Here is a 26,976-nt window from a genome sequence, read left to right as displayed (position 1 = left end):
TAGTTGCATCCAAAATTCCCTTATTTTTTTTTAAGATTTTATTTATTTATTTGACAGAGAGAGCCAGCCAGCAAGAGAGGGAACACAAGCAGGGGGAGTGGGAGAGGAAGAAGCAGGCTCCCAGCGGAGGAGCCTGATGTGGGGCTCGATCCCAGAACGCCGGGATCACGCCCTGAGCCAAAGGCAGATGCCCAACGACTGAGCCACCCAGGTGCCCCCAAAATTCACTTATTAATCTAACAAAAGCCACCTTTATCACTCTCCTCACTTAGGAAATTCCAAGAGTTTCAGGAGCTCTGTGCCAGAATGGGAACAAAGATCAAATCTATATTTCTTATTATAAATCATAATGTCACAACGGATTTCTTGAGATTCCCACAGGGCTCTGATTTGCAAGAGGTCAAGAATGGATGTTCCTGAGTTACTCAAATCTTGCCAGCTCCTTAAAACCTGCCAAATTCTTGCAGTTTTCTCCTAGGCTGGAGGTTCTTTCAACATATTTCTGGGGTTGGAAGGCAGGTTCAGGAAGCTATTTCAAGCCAGGTGCTGCAGCCACCAAAGCGTCAGGGAAGATTCCTGCAAGATGGTTGTAGAGAGCAAGATGGAATCACTCACATCAAAGAGTGACTCATGTCAAGCAGTGATGTCAGCAGCCAAGGGCGTTGCAGTTAAGACCAGCTATCAGCAAAATCAGCACAGGTTGGCAGCACCCTCAGCTGACAACCAGGAAGGCCAAGAAAGCCTGGAAGAACAGAGAGCTGATAATGACAACAACCAGAGGAGGTCTGCAAAGGCCCAAGACTGATTGAACTCCTTTAAAAAGGGAGCACTTTGGCAGCCAACTGTCAGACTCTCCAGGCGCTGACCTGTCCCCATATGACTGCATTTGAAAGGCAGCTGCCCTGAAGGCTGTGCCCCATTGACCTCTGAACAGAACAGAACTCCTCCACCGCGCTGCCCACCGAGAGCTGAGCTGGACTGCACCTGATCCAGGCCGGCCTCACCTCTACCGCGCTCGTGGACTCTCTGCACGTTTGGATCGTTAACTTCTTACCCCTTATCGTATCTTGTTTGTCGTGTGACTTTGTCTTGTGTTTGCTTTGCGCGACCTCTAGGAAGCCGGGTTAAATGCATAGTGAAATGTCATCGACTTTGGAATCCTGGATCTGCTTTATAACTGTGTTAACTTTGCTTTATGACTGCATGAAGCTGACATTGTAGGACACGGCTCTGGGGTGCGCCTTGGCGGCGCGCTCGTGACAGCGGTACAGACGTCGTGGTGTGGGTGACCGAGGATGGGGTGCACCGAGAACGACAGCCTCTTCCAAGAATCTGAAAGCAGATTAATTCATTCACCCAAGAAGGGCTCATGGAGCAGACTGCCAAGGAACTGGTCCCAAAATGTTCCCTCGACAGAACAGAACCCTTGCTTTGACAAACGTTCGGTACAATGTTTTCATTTTTGTTTTTAAAGACTTTATTTATTTATTTATTTATTTATTTATTTATTTATTTGAGAGAGAGACAGAGATAGCGAGAGAGAGCACGAGCGGGGAAGAGGGAGAAGCAGGCTTCCCGCGGAGAGGGGAGCCCGATGCGGAACTCGATCCCAGGACCCCGGGATCATGACCTGAGCTGAGGCAGACGTCTAACCCACTGAGCCACCCAGGCGCCCCCAGTACAATGTTTTGACTGGAAAGTTCTTACCAGGAACGGTGGGTGATTAGTTTCTGTCCCCAATCAGATCACTGACTCGGTGTCTGAGCCTAGTAAGCAAAGGAACTAATCTTTTTCCTCTGGAGTCCCACCCCATTTGGGCAGTCCCAAGGTGGCTGGAGTGCCAGGGACACATGTGAGTAACCAGTTACCAAGGCATGCCTGAACACTCCCGAGATTTCCTCAAATCAGATCAACTGTAGTAAGATCTACAGGACACGAAATTTACCACCTTAACCATGTTTAAGTATACAGTTCAGTGTAAGTATATTCCCAGCATTGTGCAAGCGCCACCACCATCCATCTCTGGATCTTTCCATCTTGCTAAACTATATCCATGAAACACTAATTCCCCATTTCACCTCCCCTCCCAGCCCCTGGCAACCGGAAGTCCACTCTTGGATTCTAGGAATTTTACAATTTTAGATACCTCCCGTAAGTGGAATCATGCAGTATTTGTCTATGCCGAGCTTATTTCACGTAGCACAATGTCCTCAGCTTTCATCCATGTTGCGGCGTGTGTCAGAATGTCCTTCCTTTTAAAGGCTGGGTAATAGTCTATTGTATGCATACACCACACTTTGTGTAGCTGTCCGTCTACGGATGGATACCTGGGCTGCTTCCGCCTTTTCATGATTGTGAATAATGCTTCTGTGAACACAGGGGTGCAGATATCTCTTCGAGACCCTGCTTTCAATTGTTTGGGGTGCATATCCAGAAGTGGGATCACTGGATCATATGGCAATTCTATTCTTAATCGTTGTAAGAGCCACCATACTGTTTTCCATGGTGGCGCCACCACTTTACATTGCTGGTAACAATGCACGAGGGTTGCAATTTCTCCACATCCTCACCGACACTTGTTACTCACTGCATGTTTGATAGCAGCCATCCTAGGGGGTATGAGATCCAGAGGAACAGGCTGTACTCATGTCTCCCTTGCATAAGATACTCAGATCCGTAATGCCATCCAGCCACCTGCATTTGTTTGGGACCTGCACAGAGTATGGAAATAAATGCTAGTACTAGGAGGAGCCACTAAGTGGAAACTCAGGAGCCATGCATCTCTCAGAACATTCCAGCACCAACCAAGTGTGATCCCGTGGAAGACACTGCCTATCACCCACCTGATAGCCATTCCCCCCTTTCCTTCTTACTATAGGACACCGATTTTGTTTGGGAAAGCAGTGTGCCAGTGAAAAACTACAAATTCCAGTCTCGTTCACGCGAGAAACGGCCAGTTCTGGCTATGGAAAAGCCGAGGCTAGATGAGGCATCTGGGAAAATCCTCTGAGAAGGGGCTGGCATGTGCCTTCTGCTCTTAGCTCAGCCCCTCTTTCTGTGCAGAATGGAAATACCATGTTGGGGGTGGAGCAGCTACTGTGGACCCACAAAGGGACAAGCTTGAGACCAAAACACACTTGCTAAAGCTGGCCAAGCAGGGAGATGGAGTTTGAGTCCCCGCAGTGGCAACGCGGAGCTGCTGTGTCACACTGGGATACCCGACACCAGCTTTTTTGATGTGTGAGAAAAAAATTAGGTTTCTGATTATTAAAAAAAAGAAAAGAAAAAAAAAAGAAAAAGAAAAAAACCACACCATATTTCCACATTCCATTGTAGAAATTGCTGTTAGGCCCACCAATGGGAGTTTCCATTTTGGTCCTGCCCTGATGTGTCTTGACTCAAGAATCCTTGTTCCAAACCTTTCAGAGAATAGTAGGAGAGAGAAACACAAAGGTTAACATTAGATGGCTTTGCAGAAATTCGGCGGCCTATCATTGGGTCAACCTCTGCAGTAAAAGATCATTTATTTTTAAGTGGAGAGAGAGAGAAAGAAGGAAAGAAGGAAGGAAGAAAAAGAAAGAAAAGAAAAGAAGAGAAAAGAAAAGAAAGAAAGAAAGAAAGAAAGAAAGAAAGAAAGAAAGAAAGAAAGAAAGAAGAAAGAAAGAAAGAAAGAAAGAAAGAAAGAAAGAAAGAAAGGAAGAAAGAAAGAAAGAAAGGTGGAAGAAGGGAGGTGGAAGGGAGGGAGGGAGAGAAAGAAATCTTTTCCTGTAGAAGAATTTTGCCACCATCCCTAGAATGCAGAAATGATGCAGGCCTTGAAATCTGTTTGGCCTGGCTGCATCTGGGACCCCAGCTCTGAGGGCAATGAAAGCCAAATCTTTGTCCTTTGTGGGACACCCTGCTTCTGTGGGCTTCCGTGTCATTGCGGCCAGCAGCTGTGTGGACATGAGGAGGGGAGACGTGCTCCTCCCACAGGACCCTCAGTCACATCACAGCGTAAATCAAGACTTCACTTGAGACCCTCCCACTTTAAAGCCACAGGACCAGAACCACTGGAAGCAAGGAAAGCATCTTCCCCAGCTCAGGAGAGTGAGAGAACTTGGCGTTTTCAGTGAGTGGTGCACAGAAGGCCATACAAAAGAAATGTTTGAAAAACCCAAACTCAATGAATGCTAACAAGCAGTGTGCTCACTGTCCAAGGGTCCTCCCACAAACACGTGGCCAGTCGGTTCAGCCACACTTCTGGGAAGTTTGACGATGGGAAACCCTCCAAGGAACCCCCAACTTCCTCTTTTGGGGCCTTTTCCTCCACTGGTTTCAATTCGCACAGCAAAGCCTGCATACCATTAAGGAACTCCCTCTCTGGGTCTAGGAACCCCTCTCTGGGTCTAAGAACTCTCTGGGTCTAGGAATTCCCCTCTGGGTCTAGGAACACCTCTCTGAGTCTAGGAACACCCTCTGTGGGTCTAAGAACTCTCTGGGTCTAGGAATTCCCCTCTGGGTCTAGGAACACCTCTCCAGGTCTAGGAATTCCTCTCTGGGTCTAAGAACTCTCTGGGTCTAGGAATTCCTCTCTGGGTCTGGGAACTCCCTCTCTGGGTCTAGGAACTCCTCTTTGGCCCTAGGAACTCCTATGAAACTCCTGCTCCATCCCCAGTGAGTTTCTCTGTGCATTGGCCTTAAAGCGGTGTGCAGGCTTGCTTATGTGGGAAGAGGGCCACGCCCACAGGGAGCCCAGGCTCTCAGCTCCTCCCAGGGAGACCCCAGGAGAAAGGGTCTTCCACAGCATACACCTATAATGCCCCAGGACTGTCCTGTTTGGGTTATGTGCCCACCCCTCAGGCACATTGCTGTCACTGCGTTGGACTACACGCCCACTGCCATGGCCAGGGGGCATGGGATTCTGTGACTGTGGCTCTGTTGGAATGGAGAGACATGGACAGTGGTAGAGAGCCAGTCTCCCCCCAAAGATCTGTCACCAGGAGGGGGATGTGTGTATGGGAGGCAGTTGGGTGCCATGCTTTGGTGGGGAAATGAAACATTGACCCTTTGACTGTAATCGCAGGCACAGCCCAGCAGAGGGAGATGTTGTGATTTTCTGGGTTTTGTGGGGTCCTCTGCCCAGAGGCAAGACTTGGGAAGCCAAATCTCTGCCTGGCTGGGACGATTCTGTTGGTGGTATGAGGAAGGAAACATTTTCATCTACCCTTCAAGGTTCTAGTGGTCCAAGAATTAAGCTGACAGATTAACAGGAGAAAATCAGATACAGTCATGGACATGTGGAGAGTTGACAGAAACACAAGATTCCGAAGACAGTCAGGCAGAATGAGGAATCACGTCATCCTGAACTAAGAACTAGGGGTCTGGGGCTTCAAAGAGAAGACAATTCACAGGAAGATGAAAAAGAGTAAAGGTTTGTTAAACAAATGTTTGCTGGGCCCCCTCAGGAACAATGAGACATAGACAGACTTGGCATAATTCCTCCCCACCCCCCACCCCCAGTTCATATCCTACTGTGGTTCTCTGTGGCGACAGCTCCCTTCCCAGAGCTCGTCCTCTACCTGCATACTTTTAGGCAGTTAAGGAGAAGGCCCAAATTTCTTCCTGAGTCTTCTGTGCCTTGATCATTTTCAGCCTGAAATAATTTGTAAGGCAAAGTGGTACATCTTGGGGCCACTCGTTTTAAACCCCTACAGTGGTGACCTGGGGTAAGTGGCAGAACAGCCCAGTCCAGCCCCCCTGCCCAGGAGGGTGTGGGTGGGCAGACTGAGAGCCGCACACCCACAATTCTCCTGCCTGGTCCACTTTCCAATGACATTTTGCCCAGAGAGAGGTATTTCCTGGTTCTCTGTTCGCCATGTTGGCAGCCGGGCATTCCGGAATAGCTCTAGAAAATACTATGGTAGACTTAGGAGACTCTTTAAACAAGCACTCTTTTCAGAGCCCTCAGGATGTGAGCTGTGAGTCCGGGTCATGAGGGTCCTGCTGAGGTGCCGAGTGCCGACCTTACAGAGAGGCCTGGAGTTAAACCCCCCAGTGCCATGACCGTCTGTGTGTGCTTGGGTCTGTTGCTTAACCTCTCTGTGCTTGTTTCCTCTCTCCAAATGGATATACGAGTAGTACCTGCCTTAAAAGGGTGAGATGAGGAATAAATCAAACAATACATTGTAGCATGCTTGGCACAGTACCTAGGACATAAGCGCTCCCCAAATATTACTATATTATTGGGCCTCTAACACAAACCACACATTAATACCTTATTTAGCTGACTGCACATAAATCAGTCTTCCAAATATTTGCAGCTGGCCCCGTCAAGCACCAGTGCCATTAAGTCCCTCGTGGGCTCCCTGTCCTCTTAAGCAACTTTTCCCGTTGACCTGAGGACGTAGGAATGCCAAGCAGTGTAAGAAGTGAATTCCATAATGACTGCAGGGCCTCTGACTGGTGGGGAAATTTTGGAGGGCTTATTTTCCGCTTCTCACTTGTGTTTGAGACTTGGAACACTGCCAAGTAAATGGATAAGCAAGTTTCTCCCAAGAGATATGCAAACGGATGTAGTCATATCGGTCCACACCGTACATACGTACACACGTGGTCTCTGACTTAGAACATTTACCAAAATGAAGAGCCAACTCCCACCCTGCACGTCTAAACCCACACTGGTCTGTAAGCAGTGGTAAGCAGACACACAAGCAAAACTCTAAGGTCAAAATGTTATAGGATTTTTTTCTCCGAGGCAGCCTGCGGTTTTTGGTCACGCCACTTCAAAGAATGAAGAGGTCGACCAGACAGAGCGGTGGGCAGCAAAGCAAGGTTTATTGAGCGAAAGCAAGACAATAGTACAGAGCTCCTGAGGAGGGAGGGGACCCCACACGGTTGCCGCCAGAGTTTTTAAGTCTAGGGGGTTTTATGGGCTTGTTTGTGGGCTGTTTTATCTGATTAACCCTCCCTGTGCCTGGCATCCAATAAGGTTTTTGTCACATGGAAAAGGGGGGAAGGCTCCTTCCAGGGTGGTGTAAAATCCTTTTTAAGGGTGGTTTCCTGTTGTGGGCACCTGGGTGACTCAGATGGTTAAGCGTCTGCCTTTGGCTCAGGTCCTGATCTCTAGTTCCTGGGATCAAGCCCCTTGTTGGGCTCCTGGCCCAGTGGGGAGTCTGCTTCTCCCTCTGCCTCTCAACCCTGCTCATGCTATTTCTCTCTCTCTCTCTCTCTCTCAAATGACTAAATTTTTAAAATCTTGGGGGAAAAAAAAAAGGTGGTTTCCTCTTAGGGCGGGGGCCCGCTTGTCCCTGCCTGCCTGCCTTCCAATTATCCTTCATCAAAACATCTTCTCTGAACCCAGAAGAGAAGGTAGGCGAGAAACTAAGAAAAGGAGAAAGACTTAGGACAGAGATTTTCAATCTCAACTGCATATTAAGATCGTCTGGGGAGCCTTAAGAAAGAATGCCCACGCCTGGCCGCACAGAGACCCTGAGTTGATTGGTCTGGGGTGGGGGTTGGCCTTGGGTGTCTTTTTAAAAGTCCCCCAGGAAATGCTAATATGCAGGTAGGGTTGACAATCGTGGTTTAGAGTTTAGCGTCAGCCTAAAAACTTTCTGTAGTTCCACTTTTCTACACAGCCTGGTAGGGCTCAAATCAGGGATCTGTCTCCATGAACGATTATCCGCATGTTGAAAAGTTTACTTCCTTCAGGGAAGTAAATTGGTCATTTACCACTTAACGTTATTTAGTTCCTCACATCCAGTTGAGTTTCAGGTCAATAAAGGAAGGAAGCTGGGGAAAGGGGAAGTTAGAGAATGCTGGGGAGGGGACCTGGGCAGGGTGTGCCCCAGCCACAACTCTAGAGTCTAGGACAATGTTGTTAACTGGCCAGCCCCGACCACTAAATCTCAACTTCCATCCATTGAGCAGCCATAGCTGGGGACCACTGGTTTAGGAGGAAAAAGTCACCAGGAAGCAGACTGGTACAAGAAAGAAGATATTGTTGGAGGACAAAAAGTTTTCCCCTACCCTCTTATGTTAAGTCATGGGGGCCTGTGAAAGAAACAGACAAATGCCAGCTTAGCAAGAGCAAAGACAGAATTTAATTGGGTACAAACACAAGTTCACACACACACACACACACACACACACACACACACACCCCATGACTGAAAGAGGTAGTCGGAATTTGGTGCTTCTATGCCACCTAAATAGAGAACGGAGAGGGGAAGAAGGTGCTCTTGGAAAAAACAAATGACTTCTTAACAGGGGAAGTAGGAGAGAAAGGGCACTTACGGGAAAACAAACGACTTTGGGAAAGATAAACAGGCTCTCAGGAGAGCAGATGGGAGATGTGATACTGTGACAATGTCTGTTTAGGTGGGAGGCCGATTTTTAGTCTCTAGCGATAAGAGTCCATCCACCCTTGTTGCTCTCGGGGAGGGGATTTATGACGATAGGGTTAGAAGGGTAGCAGAAGACGCCACCCCATCATATGCCACTTTGTCATAAGAATTATTTTAAGCAGAAGGCAACTGAGAAGAAGCAGAGACAAGAAAAGTTCTCTGCCCTCCCCCTACTTCCCTAAAAGCAGAACATCCATTTACAAAGGTGTCCGTCCTCCCCTCTCTACCAGGAAAGACAAAGCTTCCTCCCAGGGGACAACTGTAGACGCTTAGCAGCCCAGACACAGCCCCAGAGGAAGCTACCTTCCAAGCTTACAGACTAGCCCTCACCTTCCACTGATCTCCCCCGTGGACTTGCCTTCCCACAACTCGCTGCCCTGGAAACTCAGCCTTTTTCTTTTGTCTTGTCATTTTTTATTTCCCTTGTATGTGGACTCTCAAAAGAAAAAAAAAGGAACAAACAAAAACGGACTCCAATACAGAGAACAAACTGGTGGTTGGGGGAGGGGAAATGAATGGACTAGGTGAAGGGGATGAAGGGGTACCAACTTCCAGTGGTGAAATTAATAAGTCACGAAGATAAAAAGCACAGCTTAGGGAATAGATAAGAGTCAGCGAGATTATAATAATGTTGTATGGGACATCACGGTGAGCACTGGGCAGTGCGTGGAACTGTCCAGTCTCTAAGTGGTACACCCGAAACTAATCTAACATTATATATCAATTATACTTTAATAATAAATAAAAATAATAAAATAAAATAAATGCATTGTTCTTTTATTAAAATGCTGCATAGCCAAGTTCTAAGCTACCCCTTTGAGTTACTAACCACCGAGTGCTCCCCCCTTATGCTCACAAACTTCCATTTGTTTTTCTCTTGTTTATCAGTCTTTTGTCAGTCCAATCAACAGGGCCCCAGACAATGAACCAAAGATCATAGCGGGAAAACAGTTTTTCCTTCCCTTAAGTTCTTTTGAGGCTCTGCTTTTCGGTGGATAAGGCAGTCCAGAAAAACAAACAGAACAACCTAGTCTCAAACAGCTTCAGCTCCAAAGGGGTTTGATGTTCCAGGGGTGAATTCTGGATCCCTCAATATGAAACCCTTCACCTCTTTGAGACCTGGGCCTGTGTTCTGGGAAAATGATGGAAAATTTCTTCCTTGCCCCCTGTACCCCAGTTCTCCAAGATGGCAGCCCTGGGGCCATAAGACAGCTCTAGTGGGCCACCAGGTACAACCAGTTTCTAGGAGAGGCACACCAGAGTCAAAGCAGGAAACTCCCCCTGTCCCCCCCTCCAAAAAGCTTAAAAAACAAAAGGGGAGAAATTTTGGAACATATTACCTCCAGGGTGAGGAAAACCTTTTTATACCTACAAATAAATACGTAAATGTGTAATATACACCTCTATCATGAATTATAGTCCATTAGGAAGTTGGAGTTTGGGGTCTTCTCCGTCCCTACCATGTACTTGTCACCCCACCACCCCCACAGAGCACATCAGCAGGTGTTCAGACTGATAAAAATTGGGAACAGTGGTTCTTTGATTGGGTCAGTAGTTTAGACCAGTGGTCACCATTCATCATGAGAGGCAGAATTGGAGGAACCCGTTGCCATGAATGTCTAGGAGTCCACATGCAAACGTGTACTTTTCTCAGTCAAGAAACTATCATGTAGGACTCTGAAAAATTTTTGGAGTTATAAAAATGCCCTGGTTTATACCCACCGAAATAGCAAATTTTAACAAAGAGGATAAAATCAGATGTCGACAAGGATGTGGGGACACGGAAGCTGACGCAGCTGCTGGTGCTGGAATGCGCCGAGGACTCGTTCCGGGGAGTGGCAGGCACATTCAGCAAATTCAAGTACATACATGGGCTTCGTGCCCCGGCATCTTGGGACCAGGTCACGCGCATTTGCTAAGCTGTTTGAGAAATTCAATTCTGCCAAAAAAATGGGAAGGATGAAACTCAGAAGGTGTTGAGGATAGATCAGTAGGACATAACAGACAGACCAAACGATGGTACTGTGAATATAGACAGAAAGGGGTTGAAGGAGCAGAAGATGCTAACTACTCCTGGTATGTTACATTTCCCCAGGGAGGGAGGGGCACAGACTACTTATAAAATTAGATACACACAAAGCATACAGGGCACTTGATACTCCTGATGTTGATGGGGCTTCCCACTCACTGGTCTCCCATTCTGCCCCAGAGGTCCTCTGCCAGAGAAAGCCCAGGGCTGATCCTTAGACTTTTGGTGAGTTACGGCTGGGTCAGGCCCACTATTCCTTTGACTCTAATAGAGCAAGGGTGTGTGTTTGCCCCGAGGCACCTTCTGTCTGCCGGGCGCCTTGCTCAAACGTCAACTCTAGCCGGTATAATTCACCTTCAGTAGAAAAGGAGAGAGAGAGAGATAAGACAAAAGAGCATTGCATGCTCGGGACCCAGGTAGTACATGCCTTCCAGCCTTCTTGAGCCCTGCCCTAGGTATGTTCACCCACTCCATCTCTTCCCGTCTTCTCTCTGTGTGCTATGAATTGATTGAATACTCCCTGTGATTCAGACATCCTGATTTGATCTGTGAACCTTTCTATGTTGTGATCTTTGGATCAACAACTTGGAGGTTTTCATAGCATAAATGTAATTCCCCACACGACAGAACGTGAATCAAGATATTCATTAGTGTGTGGGGCGCCTGGGTGGCAGAGTGGTTAAGTGTCTGCCTTCAGCTCAGGGCGTGATCCCGGCGTTATGGGATCAAGCCCCACATCAGGCTCCTCCGCTGGGAGCCTGCTTCTTCCTCTCCCACTCCCCCTGCTTGTGTTCCCTCTCTCGCTGGCTGTCTCTCTCTGTCAAATAAATAAATAAAATCTTAAAAAAAAAAAAAAGATATTCATTAATGTGGTTAGCAGGGGGTGGGGGCTGCAAAGTGACCTACTGCTCATCACAGAGGTAGAGACAATGCAGTGAAGGGATAGAATACGGCTCTCTGCAGCAGTAAGGAGCTCAACCAGGGGCTTTCAAGCTTTTTTTACTGGAACCCACAGTGAGAAGTATTTTTCCCATCATAATTCATAACTAACTAGCTACTTCCGCCAAACTGTTTCCAGTAGCCACTACTGGAACCTAACGCACCATCTGGAAAACACTGAATTAGAATTAGATCTACATTAACAGGGATGGTCTTCAGTCAAGCTGCTGGGTGAAAAAAAAATAGGAAACAGGGGCACCTGGGTGCCTCAGTCGGTTAAATATCTGCCTGGAGCTCAGGTCATGATCCCAGGACTCTCGGATCAAGTCCCACATTGGGCTCCTTGCTCAACAGGAGTCTGCGTCTCCCTCTCCCTCTGCCGCTCCCCCTACTTGTGCTCTCTCTCTCTCAAATAAATAAATAAAATCTTAAAAGAAAAAAAAAAGGAAACAGAACAAGATTTATAGCCCAATGACACTTAGGAAAGCCAAAAGCACACCTCTGTGCGTGTGCACACGGATCTGCACATCGTTAAGGATACGTAGCAAACACGTTAAAGTGGGTGCCAGTAGGGAAATGAACAAAAAGAAGGTGAATGCCAGGAGGATCTTGAGTGCAAGGATCATGCCACTGTGCCATGCTCAGAGCAGAATGGTTGACTGTGCCCTCAACCGGGGTCTGACAAAACAGAGACGGACCTGTCTCTTGCTGGAAAAGTTGGAGAATCACATAACTCTCCAGCAATACGAAGAAGCTGGAGAATGCCACACTTAGAATTCTTGAGATGCATTAATAAAATCAGTTTATAAGGGCCAGAGACAAAATATCATCCAGGGCACACTTTGAAGAGAGGAAGAAGGGTCCCTTCACCAGCGACAAGGAGATGCCCTCTGAAAAGGAGAGGGTGGGCTTGGAAGCTTGCAAAGAGGAGAACTGGAGGCATGATTGGTCAGTATATATACCCCGCCTTGCTCCCATCCCTTTCTTGCCCATAGCCTCTGCTGCCCAGGAGGCCATATCTTACACCATGTGACCCTGTCCCCAGCCCTCGGTCACAGTTTTTCTGGATGGGGTTGACCCCTGGTCCCAGAGTAACCAGCACGAGGCTGTCAGTTCCCTTTAAACTGAGCAGCTTGCTGTCCTGGCCTAAGGGGGTTCTGTCTCCAGACCCTGAACACGAAAGGGAGATATCACCACCATAGGAGTGACAGCTGCTGCAGGCTGGTCATGAGTTTGGGCAGGACAGACTGGGGCGGGTCTCAGGCAAGCCAGGATGACAGGGAACCAAAACCAGGACCAAGCAAGAGAAGGCAGTGGTGGTGAGGTAGAAATATGCAGACACTGCAAACGCGGCTGGGTTACTTTCTGAGCGCAACACAGAGCTGGGCTTCCACGCTGAAGTCTTACGTCAGCCAGGTGGGCAACACATAGGAATGGACAGAGCCCGGGGTAAGATCGGTGGGGCCCGCAGAGCACCGTCTGTCCAAAGAACATCCACCCAAAGTGGCCATCATGCCCACATGGGAAAAGGACCCTCAGGGTTCCAAGGTGTTGCATTTTCTAGAAAAGCCAGAAATCAAGGATTCAGTAGAAAGCCTCCCAATTTTGGAATTGACATTTTTTGCTTTTAATTAGAAAACACTGTGGGCAAAACGTGTTAGCAGCGAGCGCACAGAGGCGCTGCCCCTGTCCTGGGGAGACGATCCTTGCCCAGTGAATTCCCTAGAGACTTTTGTCTCCCTTATCACTCCTCCCAGATCCTTTGACCCAGCCAGTTTTTCTTGTAAACATCAAATCTAATAACCTGGGTGGAGGGGTATTTCCTGGGTTTCCCCAGAGCTTAGGCTGTCTAAACCATTTAATTCCCCCTGTCATCAGTTTGTGCTCACCAACCATTCCTGCTGCCTAATCTTGATTTCTGGGCACTTTGATCTCAATGGGGTGCCCTGATTAGGGAAGAACACTGCCCTTTTCTCAGGGCTGGGCTAGCAGTCTGTTCTATACCACCTCTGAGTGGACTTGGTTAATAGGGGACCGTCCCCAAGAGACTGGCTGCCACGGAGTATGCTAACAAGTCCAGCATCCCAGTCTGAAAAGAAGGTGCTAGAAGTGTCCCCAGCACAGGTATGAGGTCTGCCTGGAAATCTTTGGGTCCCGGTGCCCCGGAGGCCTCCCATCTCACGGAAGGACTTGCTTTAGAAAGCAGAGACCCCACAGAAAGGTCGCCCTCAGAGGTCCCATCAACATCACTCCCCACCACCTTCAAAACACATGTGTGTGTGTGCGTGTGCGTGTGTGTGTGTGTGTGTGTGTGTGTGTGTGTGTGTGGTTCCTGCTTCATTCGCTCATGGTGGCTTGGACCACAGCCAGTTCTCCCTACCTCCCCCAGCAGAAGCCGGTGCCATGGGACTTACTAAGGCTGCAGAGTGAACGTTACACCTGCAGCCTGCCTGGAAGGAAGGAGGGACAGAGGCGAGCCCCTTGGCCCCCAGCCGCTCCAGAATGCGGTAAACAAGGTGTGTGTCGCAATCGTGGCGCCTGAGACAGGGAGGTCAGAATGCAGGGCTAGAGTGCAGAGCGGAGGAGGCAACGGGCAGGAGGAGGCCTGGTGTGGAAGGGAGTGGGCCTGGCCCGGAAGAGGGAGCTGGGAGAAGAGGAAGACCCGGTGGGTGAAAGCAGGACAGTGGGGAGGAGGCACGGAGAGGAGAGGGGAGAGGGGAGAGGGGAGAGGGGAGAGGCAGCGGGGCGGTGCTGTTCTGTCTCCAAGGCCAGAAAGCAGGCAAGAGTTGGAGAGGTCCGAAGTACAAGGCGAGGGGCAGGCAGGGTTAGTCATCAGCTTTCAAGCTGCTCAGTGAACTGTGGCGCTCCTGGCAGACTCCCTTAGTGCCTTCGGGTCTCCGCAGTGTCTGCCTGCCTTGCCCCTTAGAGCAGGAGCGCCTGCCCCCCAACCCCAATCCCTCTAGGCAGAAAACTCCAGGGGAGGGATCTCCCTCTGCAGGCTGGAGCTCCCAAACAGCAGGGCTGGAACCCCTTCTCCCACCTAAGCTTCCCTGGGCTCGAGGACACTGGATGGTCCAGACCACAGAACTTCAGGCACTCACATGCCAGGCAGTCTGCAGGGCACTTCACATCAGCGGCCTCATGGGACCCTCATGGGACCCTCATGACACCAGGAGGGGTAGTTTCCCCATCTGACATCAAAGAGAGGCTTCCAGAGGGGAAGTAATTGGCCCAGAACTCATCTGAAGCCTGGTCCATTTACGGAGGGTCCCTATTTTTAGGATTGGGCATGCAGCAGTGAGAGACAGTCCCAGCTCTCAGGGGGCTTCTGGTATTTTAGAGGGGAGGACAGAAAATCCAAGAAGCAAACAGAGAAGGTGAGCTAATGTTGAAGAACATACAAAGGTCACAGAGAAGGGCAAGTGGGGGGGGGGGGCGCCACGACTCAGGCTGGGAAGTCAAGGGAGGTCCTGGTCCAGCAGACACCCCTGCCCAGCAGACACCCTAGAAGTAGGGAAGTGGGAGGGCCTCCAGCACAGAGACAACAGTGAGCACGGAAGCCCTGAGACCAGCTGGAGCTTCCTGCCCTGGGCCTGAGTGGCAAGCAGGCAACGGGAGCTGGACCTGAGCACGAAGGGGTGGGCAGGGATCAGATAACTCCAGCCTCATGGCTTTGGCGAAAGGAGATGGGAAGCTGCAAGAAGGAATAGAGGAGGTGGGAGTGGAGGCAGGGAGGCCAGGCAGGAGGCTAGTCCACAGGCATTGGGCTCAGAGACAATGGGGCCTATGGTAGGGAGAATGGATTGGACCCAGGGTGTGATGGACTGTAGAGACGGAGGATGTGGCCTGAGTCAGGGAGGCCAGGGAGGGAGCAGAAATTGAGGGGAAGCAGATTTTGATGGTAAAACCCAAGCATTTTACCACTGACAGAGACTTTGTCTTTTTCTTCCTTGTCTCTCATTGGCCAGGAAAGTGGTAGGTACATAGTAGGTATTCAATCAACTCATTCATGCATTCAGTGAGTATTTATTGAGCACCTCCTATGTGCCTGGCTTTGTCCTAGGCACTGGGGATATACTAGTGAGCACAGCAATGTCCTTGGCCCCTTGGAGCTTACACTATAGAGGCAGAGGTGCGTGCGTGCGTGCGTGTGTGTGTGTGTGTGTGTGTGTGTGATTGGTGACTAGAGGGGGTTGGTCTACATGTGGTGGTCACAGTAGGCTTCCCTGATGAGGTACTCAAAAGAGTAAGGTAGGGAGCCTTACATGTGAGTATCCTGAGGAAGTACATTTCAGACAGAAAGCAACAAGTACAAAGGCCCAGAGGTAGGGGAGTGCTTGTTGACCTACCAGTAGATCTAATACTTGCTTCATTAATCAGTACCTGTGTCTCTGCCTTGGAAGTCTCTGAGAAAAATGCCTGGGTCTTTGCCGCCAAACAAGAGTGGTCAGAAGGATGGAATGGGAGCCAATTCCTTCCTTTCTTTATGCCATCCCTCTTTTCCCAACACCGGCCAGGCCTAGAAGCAGGGTAGTGGGATGGACAGATTTTGAAGCTGTCACATGCCTGGAGGAAAGGCAGAGAAAGTCAGAGAATAGGGCCGGTTCTGTGCTGTCCCAGAGGCCATCACTCACCCCCCTGCTATTTCTGCTTTTAATTCCTGGGGTTCCACCCCATCATCCCGCCCCTCACCTCTGGCCCTGCCATGGCCCCCATGGCATGGGGAACCCCCCGCCCCTCCAGATAAGTCATCTCCTGGCGAGTTATTTGCCTCTCTCACCATCTCACCAGGGATTAAGGGTACACCATGGGGGTGCGGTGCCCCCACTGGGCCCCAAGCCCTAGGCACCAAGGCATCTGGGAAACTCGGTGATTCCAGAAAGCAGAAGATCAGCCCAGGTACCAGCTCTCAGACTTGATGCCTGGTTCTCACCACGGACTCCACCCAGACTCTTGGCTGTTCCCCGGGCCTTCCTATGACAGTAAAATGACAGTCACTTCCTCCTTATGATTTCTAAGCCATTTCTGCTTCTCCAGCAATCCTGCTGACGAGACATGTTCTAAATTCCACTGATTCAAGACTTTCTATTCTTACCAAGGAAGCATAACAGGCAATGTATCCACAAATACGCCTGGCCACACATGGAATCTTAGAAGGCATGGAGAAGCACACGGTGGGGACGGATCACCCAACCTGACAGCTTCCTGATTTTTAGTCCAGGCACTCCCCTCCGAGTCATGTGAAATTCTTCAGGCCCCAGAAATCCAGAAGGTCCCTCCCACAGAGCATCCTAGGGCCCTGGAAAGGGAACCCCCACAGGGCCAAGTCCTCTTTTCCTGCGTGAGCCCCTCCTCTAGAGCCCAGCGCTGTGGAGGAAGGAGAACCCTGTTTCTGGGAGCCCCAAGTGGAGGAGAAAGCAGGTGAGAGCCATGGAGGGAAGGCCTCCAGCAGGGAGGGGCTGACCGGGCTGGCACTGGCCAGCTGCCCTTTGCCTTAGCTCAGTGGGTCTCCCAGCATGGCTCCCAGACCAGGAGCAGCAGCAGCCCTCTGCTGGAAACACACACACAGTGGGGCCCTGCCTTCCATCTACTCCATCAGAAATTTGGGGATGGTGCCCAGCAATCTGTTTTTATAAGTCCCCCCAGGTGATTTTGGTGCAGAATGGTGGGAAGAGGCAAAACCTGGACTAGGATGGGCAGTTAAGTCCAGTCCTGGCTCTCCACTGGATTTTCCATGTGCGAGGCTGTGAGTGAGGCCCTCCTGCGTCTGCGCCCCGGGACTGGGCTCAGGGATTTTACAGTCTCTCTGGCAGTGATAGAATCAGATGAACTTCTAACCGGGAGATGGAGACTACCTACTGTTACTCTCCCCTAGCTCACACGGCTCTTGGAAAAGAGACAAGTGCCCTGGTTTTGTTGTTGTTTTGTGTTTTATTTTGTTTTGTTTCATTCTTAGCATCTGGAAATTCTCTGGTCCAGGAGAAGTGTAGTTATTTTAAATGTCCTTGGGTAAAGTCACAGGGAAGCTGCCTGCCTGCCTAAGTGAGCCAAATTATTTAATTTATCCCACTTCATTATGGAGAGAGAGGATCTTGCTTTATTTTAAGCAGACATCCCCCCCCCCCCCCCCCCCCCCCCCCCCCCCCGGCAACACACACTTCCCTACAGCTGAGGAGGGAAAGGAGGGTCTTAGTTGGAATCCATTGCCCTTGGACCCTCTCCTCACTCCCACTCCTTTTGGTGTTGGGACTTTATGGGCTGCCTCCTCTAGAACTCAGGCCCTATCCAAAGTCAATGAAGAACAATGACTTGTTTTGTCCCGTTTGCCTTTTCAGTGGTCCCTGAGAACAGGAAGGGAGCGGGTTTGTACATCCCCCTCTGGGGGAGAGAAACCGATGGAAGGATTGCCCCAGAAAGTTCCACTCCGTTTATACTTGCTGAGGGCCTCCCAAGACCCCGACTTTTCACAAATGTTTTATTTACTGACCCTGGCTCAGAGACGTTAAACAAGCAGCCCAAGGCCACACAGCGGGCGAGGAAGGCAGCAGAGCCGGGCGCGCGCCTCATCTCTCTGGACCTTACCGCCTGCTCCAGACAAGCTGGGACTGGAACGGACTCCTCTGGCGCCGGCCTGGCCCTCGCTTGAGGAATAAGAGCCCCAGGAGAAGTCGTGCACCCTGGTTCGGGAGCAAGGAAGTTAACTCCCGGCGCCGAAGTCAGCCGGGTCAGCCCTCCCGCGAATGTCAGATCCTCCTCCCTCAGACTGTGGGGGACCCTGGCCAGCTCAGGCCTGGTCCGCGCCCCCTGGTCGCGAGCCCTCCCTCCCCGCCCCTGCCCGGGGGCTCCTCCAGGCCGCCAGCGCTGACTCAGCGTAAACCGAGCCGCGGAGGGCGGCGAGGCCAGACGCGCCCGCCCCGGGCTCCAGTGCTCGGCTTTGATTGCCCTGTCCCTCTCCCCCCGCCCTCCAGCCGCCCTGCTCCGCCCCCGGGGAGAGGTCCGGGCCGGGAGCAGGCAGCGGCTGCCGAGTGGCTGGAGGGCGCGAGGAAGAGCGCGCGGCCGAGCCCGGGCGCAGCATGACTGCCATCGCCGTGCAGGTAACCCCGGGGACCCCGCGGGGCGCCGAGCCGGCTGCCCCCGAGCGGCCCGGGGCTCTGCCCCACCCGGAGGCGGGAGGGGACTTTGCGCGGAGCAACAGATCCGGCCGCGGGGGGACGGGGGTGCCGGGAGTGCCCCGTCGTGCCTGCCCTCTGTTGCAAGCTTGAGGGGTTCGGAGGAAGGTGGGCCGGAAGCAACCTGGGGGCGCCCCCCGCCCGCCCAGGGCTGCTCCTGCGCGCGGTCTCCTGCTGCCCTGCAAGCACCCGTGGCTCCCAAGCTGCTTGGGTGGATTTTTCTCCTTCTCTTCGGGGTCACCAGGAACCGTGGTTAGGCTCACCAGAGGGGTGCCTCCTTTTTAAAAACGGAGAGGCGTGTCTGGGGTGGAGGGATGGACACACTCGGCTTGCAAAGTGAGGCATGTCTTATGTAACGTGAGAATGCGTCTCCGGGGAAGCCAGAACTTTCTTGGTCAGGGGCTAGAAAGACCATCTCCCAAACGCGTCTCGGTGCTGGGGCGGGGACGCACTCGCTGGACCGCGAGTTGACTTAATAGAGAAGGCTGTAGCGAGGGGAGGGACCCGCATGCCCCAAAGGTATGATTCTCAGACTGGCGAAGGATGTTTTTGTTGGCTGAGAACCTACCCGTTCCTGCCCCCCTCCCCTCGGGTGCACTGTTGTCCAAAAGCAACTCAGTGGCGGGACCGCTAGCTACCCTGCGAGCGAGCTTCTCCGCGGCCAGCTCGCCTTGTCCCGAGTCTTCTGGCCGGACGGTCCCAACGATTAGAGAGGCTCGTTGACTTTGCATGCAGATGCCCACCCCCCCCCCACCCCGACACTGACTCTGGTAGGTGCTGTTCGCCCAGTTTATGGACAAAGTCACTGAGGCTCGGAGGTGAAGGAGCCAGCCCACGGCAGCCGGCTAAGCGACATAATCGAGATTCAAAGCAGGATTTCTTGGCTACGAATCCTACTTGCCCTTTCTACTTTTTACTAACAGGAGAAACCTTACCGCCGGTCACCCCCCAAACCCCATCTAGCCGGGACACAACCGCCGGGGCGGGGGCGGGGGGTAGGAGGGACGGTTTGCAGCGAGCCCCTCCTCTTTGTTCTGGATCAGAACCTTGGGTCTTGAAGGGGGAGCGTCCGGGACAGGCCCTGGGAAGAAGGGGCCCCGCAGTGAAATGGGTGGGACTGGGTGTGGTTTCTCCCCTCCTGAAGCCCCGCGGTCCAGCTGCGGAGAGGGCCTTGTAAACAAGGATTTAGAAGACGTGTGGGGAAGTGAGTGCTAAATTAAGAGGTGCAACATCGGCAGGCTGGATTAACGGGGCTGGGGCCTTGTGTGCGCGCCCGGAGCGGCCAGGGGCGGGAAGACTGGCAGCAGGTGAGGGACCTCGTTAGCGTAGGGAGAGGAGGGGGAGGGCTGTGGGGAGCGCGTGCGCGAGAGGAGCTCAAGCCCCGAGGCTCTGTCCGGAGGGTGGGGCGCGGCGCAGCCTGCCCTGCGGGGTGGGCGCTGTCCAGGTCTGCCACTAGTCGCTGCTGTTTAGGAGCCCCTTAAAGCCCAGCCAGGGGCTCTTCTAAGCTCTTGGGATAACTCATTCCAGCCCCACCCACAACCACTGGGAGGAAGATGCCGTGTCTTCCTTCGTAGGTGAGAAAACCCGGAGAAAGCGGCAGCCTGCGTGCTAGACGACAGCAAAAAGCAGACTGGCTGGGGCTGTGCAGGCCCGCTCTTTAGGAAGCTGGCCAAGAAATCTCTGGTTAATAATGATGGGGGCCTGACCTGGGCCTGCGCAGAGTGGGGAGAGGCTGGAGGGGAGTGTTGGGGATGTGAGGATGGAATAGTGAGCAGGGCCTCTGGGGTTGAGGGGAGCCGGTGGGGTCCTGGGATATAGAGGAAAAGAAGACCTTGGCATTGAACTCAGTGGCCCAGGAGTGCCGAGTGACCCTGTCCTAGATCATAGAAATCATTCGGGTTTAGAGATGGAAAAGAGAAACACATTTTTTCATGGAGGAAAAGAGATTAAAGTGCCTTGGCCAAGGTCCCACAGCTGGAGGCGGGCAGGGCAGGGGCAGGACTAGACAGCCTTGATTCCCTCTTGTCCACTGGCCCTCCGCTGACCGCACTGCTGCGAGCTGCTCTCCAGGAGAAGGTTTTAGGCTCTGGGTCACTGTAAGTCAGCAGAGCTGCGTGTGGTGCCAGGTGGTTAGGAATGAAGACCCCAATACGCGTTGATCCTGTTGCTCATATCATCAGTAGCCCCCCAAGCACCTTTACATACACCATCTCGTTTAACCCTTGGGAGTTTTCTTGGTGATCAGGGAGTTTAACGAAGCCCTGCGTTGAGGCGGGAGGGGGAAGAAATGAGCTGTCTTCTCTTTGATCCCAGTGTGATGTCTGAAGGGCTGGAGACTAAAGTCCAGTCCATGCCCAGGGCAGGTGGGGCTGAGCAGGGGACGGGACATACCTGTTCTCTAGTTTCTGGGTCCCGTGTTTCGTCACTTAAGGCCTTGCATCTGGCACTCTCCCAGCCCAGGACCTTACCAACCAACTTCTAGGGGCCTCGTCACCTGGCCAGGTAACTTCATGACACCTGCTCTCCTGCAGGGGTCGCCAATTCCATTGTGTAGATGAGACACCAAGGGCCAAAGAGGTTCAGAAGGCACCCAAGGAAAAACGCCTTTAATGGTTTGTAGACACAGAGGTTTCAAGATTTCTTTAGTCTGTTTCTTAGCAGGAGAGCCTTTTTTTTTTTCCCCCTGATGAAATCCAACACACACTCCTTAGGCTCCCAGTGTCTCCAGCAGGGAAGAAGGACCCACTGTGGTTGAAGTGCGGGAGCAGTCCTAGCTGGCCAGCTCAGTGGCCTCTACTCCCCCTGCTTCAGCACCTGGACGCCGCTTGGGAAGCAAGGGGTCACGATTTGAGAACCACAGCCGACTCCACTGGGGTGTTCTTTATAACACCACAGGCTACCTTTGTCTGGGGATGTGAGTCGAGGCCCTGACCCCACCTCGGGCATCCCACTGCACTCCCTACTCCTTTTCCTCACCAGTAATACTGAGCCCCTAGCACAAAGGCCCGGTACTTGGAAGGCCCCCATCGGTATGTATTGGCTGAGTGCATCCCACGCCCTGCACATTATGTAATTGTCCAGGCAGCCAGTACAGGCTTTATTGTGATTTAGGTTGAGTGATCTTGGGGAAGTCATCTGACCTCTGCATGACATAGTTACTCTCTTTACACACCCCCGGGGGAGCTCCTACTCTACCAACCTCACAGATTGGAGTAAAAGAGGGCCCTGCTTCAGCGAAGCGCTGAAAGCAAACCAGGTCCTTACTCCTGTGTCCCTCGGGGCTGGAACTGAGTGGTGTCTCTTGCTCAGGTTAGCAGTCGGCCTGATGTTCCTGCTGGGGCTCTGACGGCGGGAGTCTCCAGGAGCATGGCTATATAAGTCCAAGTCAAAAGGGAATGGGTAACTCGTGGTCAGAACAGTGAAGAAAACAGGGCGCCTGACAGGAGACCTGGTTTGGGTGTGGGATTGGGGAGGCAGGAAAGATCTCTGTGAGGAAGCGACATTTCCACGGAAACACGAAGAATGGAAAAAAGGAGGTAGCCTGGAGAAGAGCCTTTTAGGCCGAGGGGCCAGTAGGTCTGAGGAAGAACATTCTAGGCTTGTCTTTGGGTCTGCAAAGAGTGCTGCTGTGTCCGAGCAAGGGGGGCGCAGGAAGAGTGTGCTGGGGGGTGAAGTGGGAGAGGGAGGCAGGGTAGAGGTGGAGGGCTTGTGGGCAGTGGTAAGGAGTTTGACTCTTTGAATGAAGTATTTTTCCTTTTTTGCTTTCTAGTTGGGGATGGAGCCCTTGCCTGGCTGGTATCCCGGGGCTGTGAGATAAGGGACACCTCACTGGACACCTGGCCCAGTTCACCCGAAGAGAGGGTTGGGCTCACCCTTCAGGCCTGAAACTAGAGGCTGAAGGAGAGTCTGTAGTAGCCTATCTATGCCCAGAAGCTGCTAGACAGACATAACGATTGGCAAAATCTGGGTGGGGTTCAGGTTGAGGCTGAGCAAGACTGGAGGGCAAAGTGCAAACATCATTTTCAGTACCGAGGAAAACAGGGTAATAACATGGAGTCCGGTATGTGCAGAACCAGCTGGGTGGAGATGAGGGTAAAACTGAAGTGTACTGGGAAGTCCTGGGAGGGGGGAAGATAGCCTTGTATTAGCGTGCTAATAAAGAAAAATACTAATAATCTGGTGCCCAGATTCTTGCTTTGTGTACAAAGAAACCCAGGGGTACTGCAAGTTCAAGGTCACACCAGCCTGGCCTGACAAGTTTCCTGAATTCAGAACAGACTAGGACCTGCCAGCCTGCTGGTCAATAGAATTTGGATTTCTTATTCGTGAAGATCATTGAAGAAAGAAAGGTCAGGGAACCTTCCATGCCTGGTGAATAGTTGGGCAGTCGGTGCTTCTAGGTCTTCAGTCGAGGACAGGGAGCAGGTGGAATGGGGGGGGAAAGGCTCCCTCAGCAGGTGGGCCTGTGCTGAAAACCAAGGAGGAGTTAGGAAGGAAGCGACTTGCAAAGGTGGGCGTTCTGGGTCTCGAAGGAGACTGCTGCAGAAAATAAGGCTTGGGGAAGCTGGGGACAGGGACAAGGGTTTTCCCTGAAGAGGTTGGAGGGGTGGAGCAGGGCCCTCCCTGACATGCCCTCCGTGGTGTCTTCCAGGCCCAGAGGCTGCTGGCCCAGAGGAGGCCCCAGCGGCCCTTCTTGGAATCCTTCATCCGGGCCCTCATCATTGTGTGTGCTGCCCTGGCCTTGGTCCTCTCCTCTGTCTCCATCTGCGATGGCCACTGGCTGCTGGCTGAGGACCGCCTCTTCGGGCTCTGGCACTTCTGCACTTCCTCCAACCAGACGGGGACACACTGTCTCAGAGACCTGAGTCGGGCCCAAGTGCCTGGGCTGGCCGTGGGCATGGTCCTGGCCCGTAGCGTGGATGCCTTGGCCGTGGTGGCTGCCATTTTGGGCCTAGAGCTCCTCATGGTGTCCCAGGTGTGTGAGGACCTCCACTCACGGCGCAAGTGGGCCATGGGCTCTGTGGTCCTCCTCATCTCCTTCGTCCTCTCCTCCGGGGGGCTCCTGAGTTTTGTGATTCTCCTCTGGAACCATGTCACGCTCACTGGCTTTACCCTGATGTTCTGGTGCGAGTTCACGGCCTCCTTCCTCTTCTTTCTCAATGCCATCAGTGGCCTTCACATCAACAGCATCACCCAGCCCTGGGGCCAACCAAGGAAATTTTAGGCCCCCCTCCTAAATCTGAGGACATCAGGTTCTACAAGCAAGTGTGGTCAAGATGGGACTTTTCCAACACGTGACCTCTGGTGGGTGGGTGGGGGGGACAATGACCTTGAAACTGCTGCCTCTCAGCCGATAACCTTTGAGTGGTTGGCCAGAAGCAGCTCAGCGGCCTTTGCAGCTGGCCTGCAGGGCCAGAGGCCACAAGGGTGGCTCAGTGCCACCAGCTGCACGGCTTAGCCAAGTTATTAGGATATTGATTTTAGGAGTAGTAACATGTTGTAAAACTCTTTTCTTGAATCCTCCTTCCCAGGATGGGAATAGATTTGGCGGCAGCGTGGGTAACGGGTGCCTGGGCTGGCTGCGCAGCAAAGCGCGGCTCGCACTTGCTTTATTGGCTGTGCGCCAGGATAGGGACTGTAAGGTCCCTGGGGTCTCCTGGGGTTGCCCAGAGTGGATCATTCCTCCATGGAAGCATAGCCAGCCAGTGCCTTGGATTTTTCTTTCACCAGCTCAAAGGGCCTTTGGGCACATTTCCCTGCTCTAGCTTCGGTCATGCTCGGGACGCAGAATTCAGGATTCCCTCAGTTTCTTGCACATGCTGCGTTTTCAAACCATTTGACTCGATGTGAACCCTGCTCTTGGCGGGGGGGGGAGCATAATCCTTGAATAACTGCAGCTTCCAGCAGCCGGCTGTCCTGTCTGTGGGAGTCCTGCCCCAGCCCTTCCAGCAAGCTTCCCATGACGCCTGCCAGCCTTCCAATACACAGTTCTCCCGAGGCAAGTGTGTGTGCGTGTCCAGCTTTGATAAGGGTCAAGATGGCCTCAGGTACCATTTTCGATCCTAGAGCACACTTCCAAAGAGCATGTATCTGGCCCTGCGGAAATCCAGGGGGTAAAGGGGCCTTGCTGGGCCTGGAGTAAGGATTAACAGCGTCCTGGGGATGAGTGTAAGTGAAGGGAACCAGGCACCAGTGGAGATTTCCGTCCTGGCCAGCAGATGTGCCTTTCTGGGTAACTATCTGCCCCCTTTCCAGTGCCTCTTCTGATCCGGAGCTGGGGTTTTCGCCCTCAGCCATTTATTCCACACGAGTGCCTTCTCTCCTCACTGGGTCCACTCTGGCTGCTGCTCCCGGCGCGGGTTTTTGGTCTCTGCCCCACCCTGATCACTGCAGGTTCCCCCTCCTGGGCTGGGCAGGGTGCTTCTATCTATCTCTTGTGGGTTTTACAAAACTTGGACTCCAGAACGTAGATGGAGTCCATGGAGATCACTGAAGAAAGGTGTCATGGGCCAATCTGTTTTTCAGAGAGCAGAGCTCATCAACCAGACACGCTGGGTTCTCAGCCCTGGGAAATAAGCACCTGACCTTTCATTCCAGGAGCCATTCACCTGGGGCGAGGGGTGACCTCATTGTTTCTGCAGTGGGGAGGAGTAGAGGTGGGAAACCAGGGCCCAGAGGGGGACAGCCTTTGTCCAGGGTCACCCACCAGCAAGATGCCTTTTCTCTGTTGGAATGCTTTCCTCCCTGAACATTGGTAGGCTTTGTTTTAGAAAAGGGTTCGAATGTTCAGTTCACTTCAATCCTCACATGGCTGGTAGTGAGGGAATGCTCACAGTCAAGGGAACTGAGATCCAGAGATTAAAGGGGAGACAGAGTCCCATAAGACAGGGAGGCAGGCCCCTGTCCCTTGTCCCCTACCCAGGAGTAAAGAAACAGGTGCAGCCTTGAAGCATGGGGATTTGAAACCAAAAGCCCTGGACTGACTGCCCCTTCTTGCTGAGAATCTCGGGCAAGTCATGGGACCTTGGTGAACCTGTTTCTCCGTTTCTGTCCGATGAAATCATGCCCCATGGCCAGCTATTCTGCCCCCGGGGCTGCAGATAACTGAAAGCAGGAGGAACAGAGGGGTGCCTTGTACCACGCTAGGGTTACTAAGGAAGCTGGGGGTCTTGGGGCTCTCTTGGCCTCGCTGACTTGGTCAGATGAATTCTGTTGTCTTGAGGCTGTCAGATCAGAGCTACTAGACGCGTGAGCTGTAATGAGGCATGGGGAGGGTCCACCCAGGGCCAAGGGTCTCCCGTTCCTCCTATTTCCTGGGCTTCAGACATAGCCCTGAAAACTCCAGGAAGGAGTAGGGAAGCGAGAAGGAGCGTCCTTCACCTTGTGTCTCAAGGGGTCAAAAGAGTGGGCAAACCCATCCCAGCTAACGTTATTTCTCTGTCCTCTTCAGGAGCCCCTGACCCAGGCCCTCTTCCTGCCCCATGCTCCCCTCATTATTTTCAGTCCCGAGAAACATCACCAGAGCCCCCTCCCAACCCAAGGCTCAGAGGAGGGGGGATGGTTGGTCTCAGGAGAAAGCAGATGATGTCTGCTGAGAAGGCGGATCTGGGACTGTCCCGCAGCAGTGTCTGGCCTTCTCATGACCCGTCCCGGTGTCTGTCCCGTGGGTGGCCCCGCTTCAAACTCAGATGACACTGGCCCTGCAGGTGGCCCGGCTGGGCTCCGACGTGCTGGCCTTGGTGCTGTGGGTGAGGCCGCTGGTGCCGTTGCTGAAGGAGGAGGAGCTGAGGGCCACGGGGCGCAGTAGGGACTCACGGAGGTGCCACTGCCGCCACTTCTTCTGAACCTCCAGCTGCACCTGGCCCAGAGACCAGCTGTCAGCCAGGGAGACAGGCACCTGGTGCCCATAGGCCCATTCACTCCCTCTGGGACCTCCGCACGGGCCCTGCCTCTGCTGCCCAGGGGTCATGCCTTCCCCTCTCCCGCAGGCCACTGATGCGCCGTTTCCAGCCCCGATGTCCAGTAGGGATCGAGAGTCCCCTCTTGCCTGGACACTTTTCACCTGCCACCTTACTGCATGTGCCCTGAGGAAGGGGCTTGCGGTTGTTCACGAATTCTAGAACTCCAACGTCCAGATCATCACCCAGGGCAATAGGATCCTTTCCTATAAGGCCACCCTAGCTCAGACCTTATCTGGGGACCCCGGAGTTGCTCTTTGGAAATTTCCTTCACGGTTCTCAGAGGTAGCAGCCCAAACCTTTGAAGCCAGGCTTCAGGCTTGAAGTTTTGGAAACAGAGCTTATTCCTATTCAAGGGTGGTAAACCAGATAGATGGTCAACAGTTACAGAAAGGCCTTACTGTACAAAACACTGTATTTAACTAATGCGGGTTGGACACAGCTTGTGCAAATGCTCTGGGCAGGAGCAGAGACCTCAAGGTAAGTGTGCAGGC

General features: G+C 52.4%; 2 protein-coding genes and 1 long non-coding RNA gene across 3 annotated transcripts in view; 1 reads left to right on the top strand and 2 right to left on the bottom strand.

Moving 5' to 3' along the window:
• Window positions 1-858: 858 nt before the first annotated feature.
• On the bottom strand, window positions 859-18,072 carry LOC123796619 (uncharacterized). Its single transcript, XR_015721703.1, has 4 exons — window positions 17,938-18,072; window positions 15,739-15,921; window positions 12,763-12,915; window positions 859-10,326 (listed from the first exon to the last, which is right to left on the bottom strand). It is a non-coding gene; the product is annotated as an uncharacterized LOC123796619 (long non-coding RNA).
• A 127-nt stretch (window positions 18,073-18,199) lies between these two features.
• TMEM37 (transmembrane protein 37) lies at window positions 18,200-24,033 on the top strand. The gene is made up of 2 exons (XM_045804096.2): window positions 18,200-18,449; window positions 23,176-24,033. Exons 1-2 carry the CDS (start codon window positions 18,429-18,431, stop codon window positions 23,746-23,748), a joined length of 594 nt encoding a protein of 197 aa, XP_045660052.2. The 5' UTR covers window positions 18,200-18,428; the 3' UTR covers window positions 23,749-24,033.
• The window catches only part of SCTR (secretin receptor), a 74,712-nt gene continuing 68,838 nt past the window's right edge, over window positions 21,103-26,976 (bottom strand). The window contains exon 13 of the mRNA XM_045804094.2: window positions 21,103-26,382. Coding sequence (XP_045660050.1) covers window positions 26,209-26,382 — 174 coding nt within the window. The 3' untranslated portion in view covers window positions 21,103-26,208. The remainder of the gene's footprint in view (window positions 26,383-26,976) is intronic.

Source organism: Ursus americanus, chromosome 1, assembly GCF_024610735.1.
Source record: "Ursus americanus isolate L20-20 chromosome 1, mUrsAme1.1.p, whole genome shotgun sequence".
NCBI classification, from domain to species: Eukaryota; Metazoa; Chordata; class Mammalia; order Carnivora; family Ursidae; genus Ursus; species Ursus americanus.
This window is presented reverse-complemented; position numbering and strand designations above follow the sequence as displayed.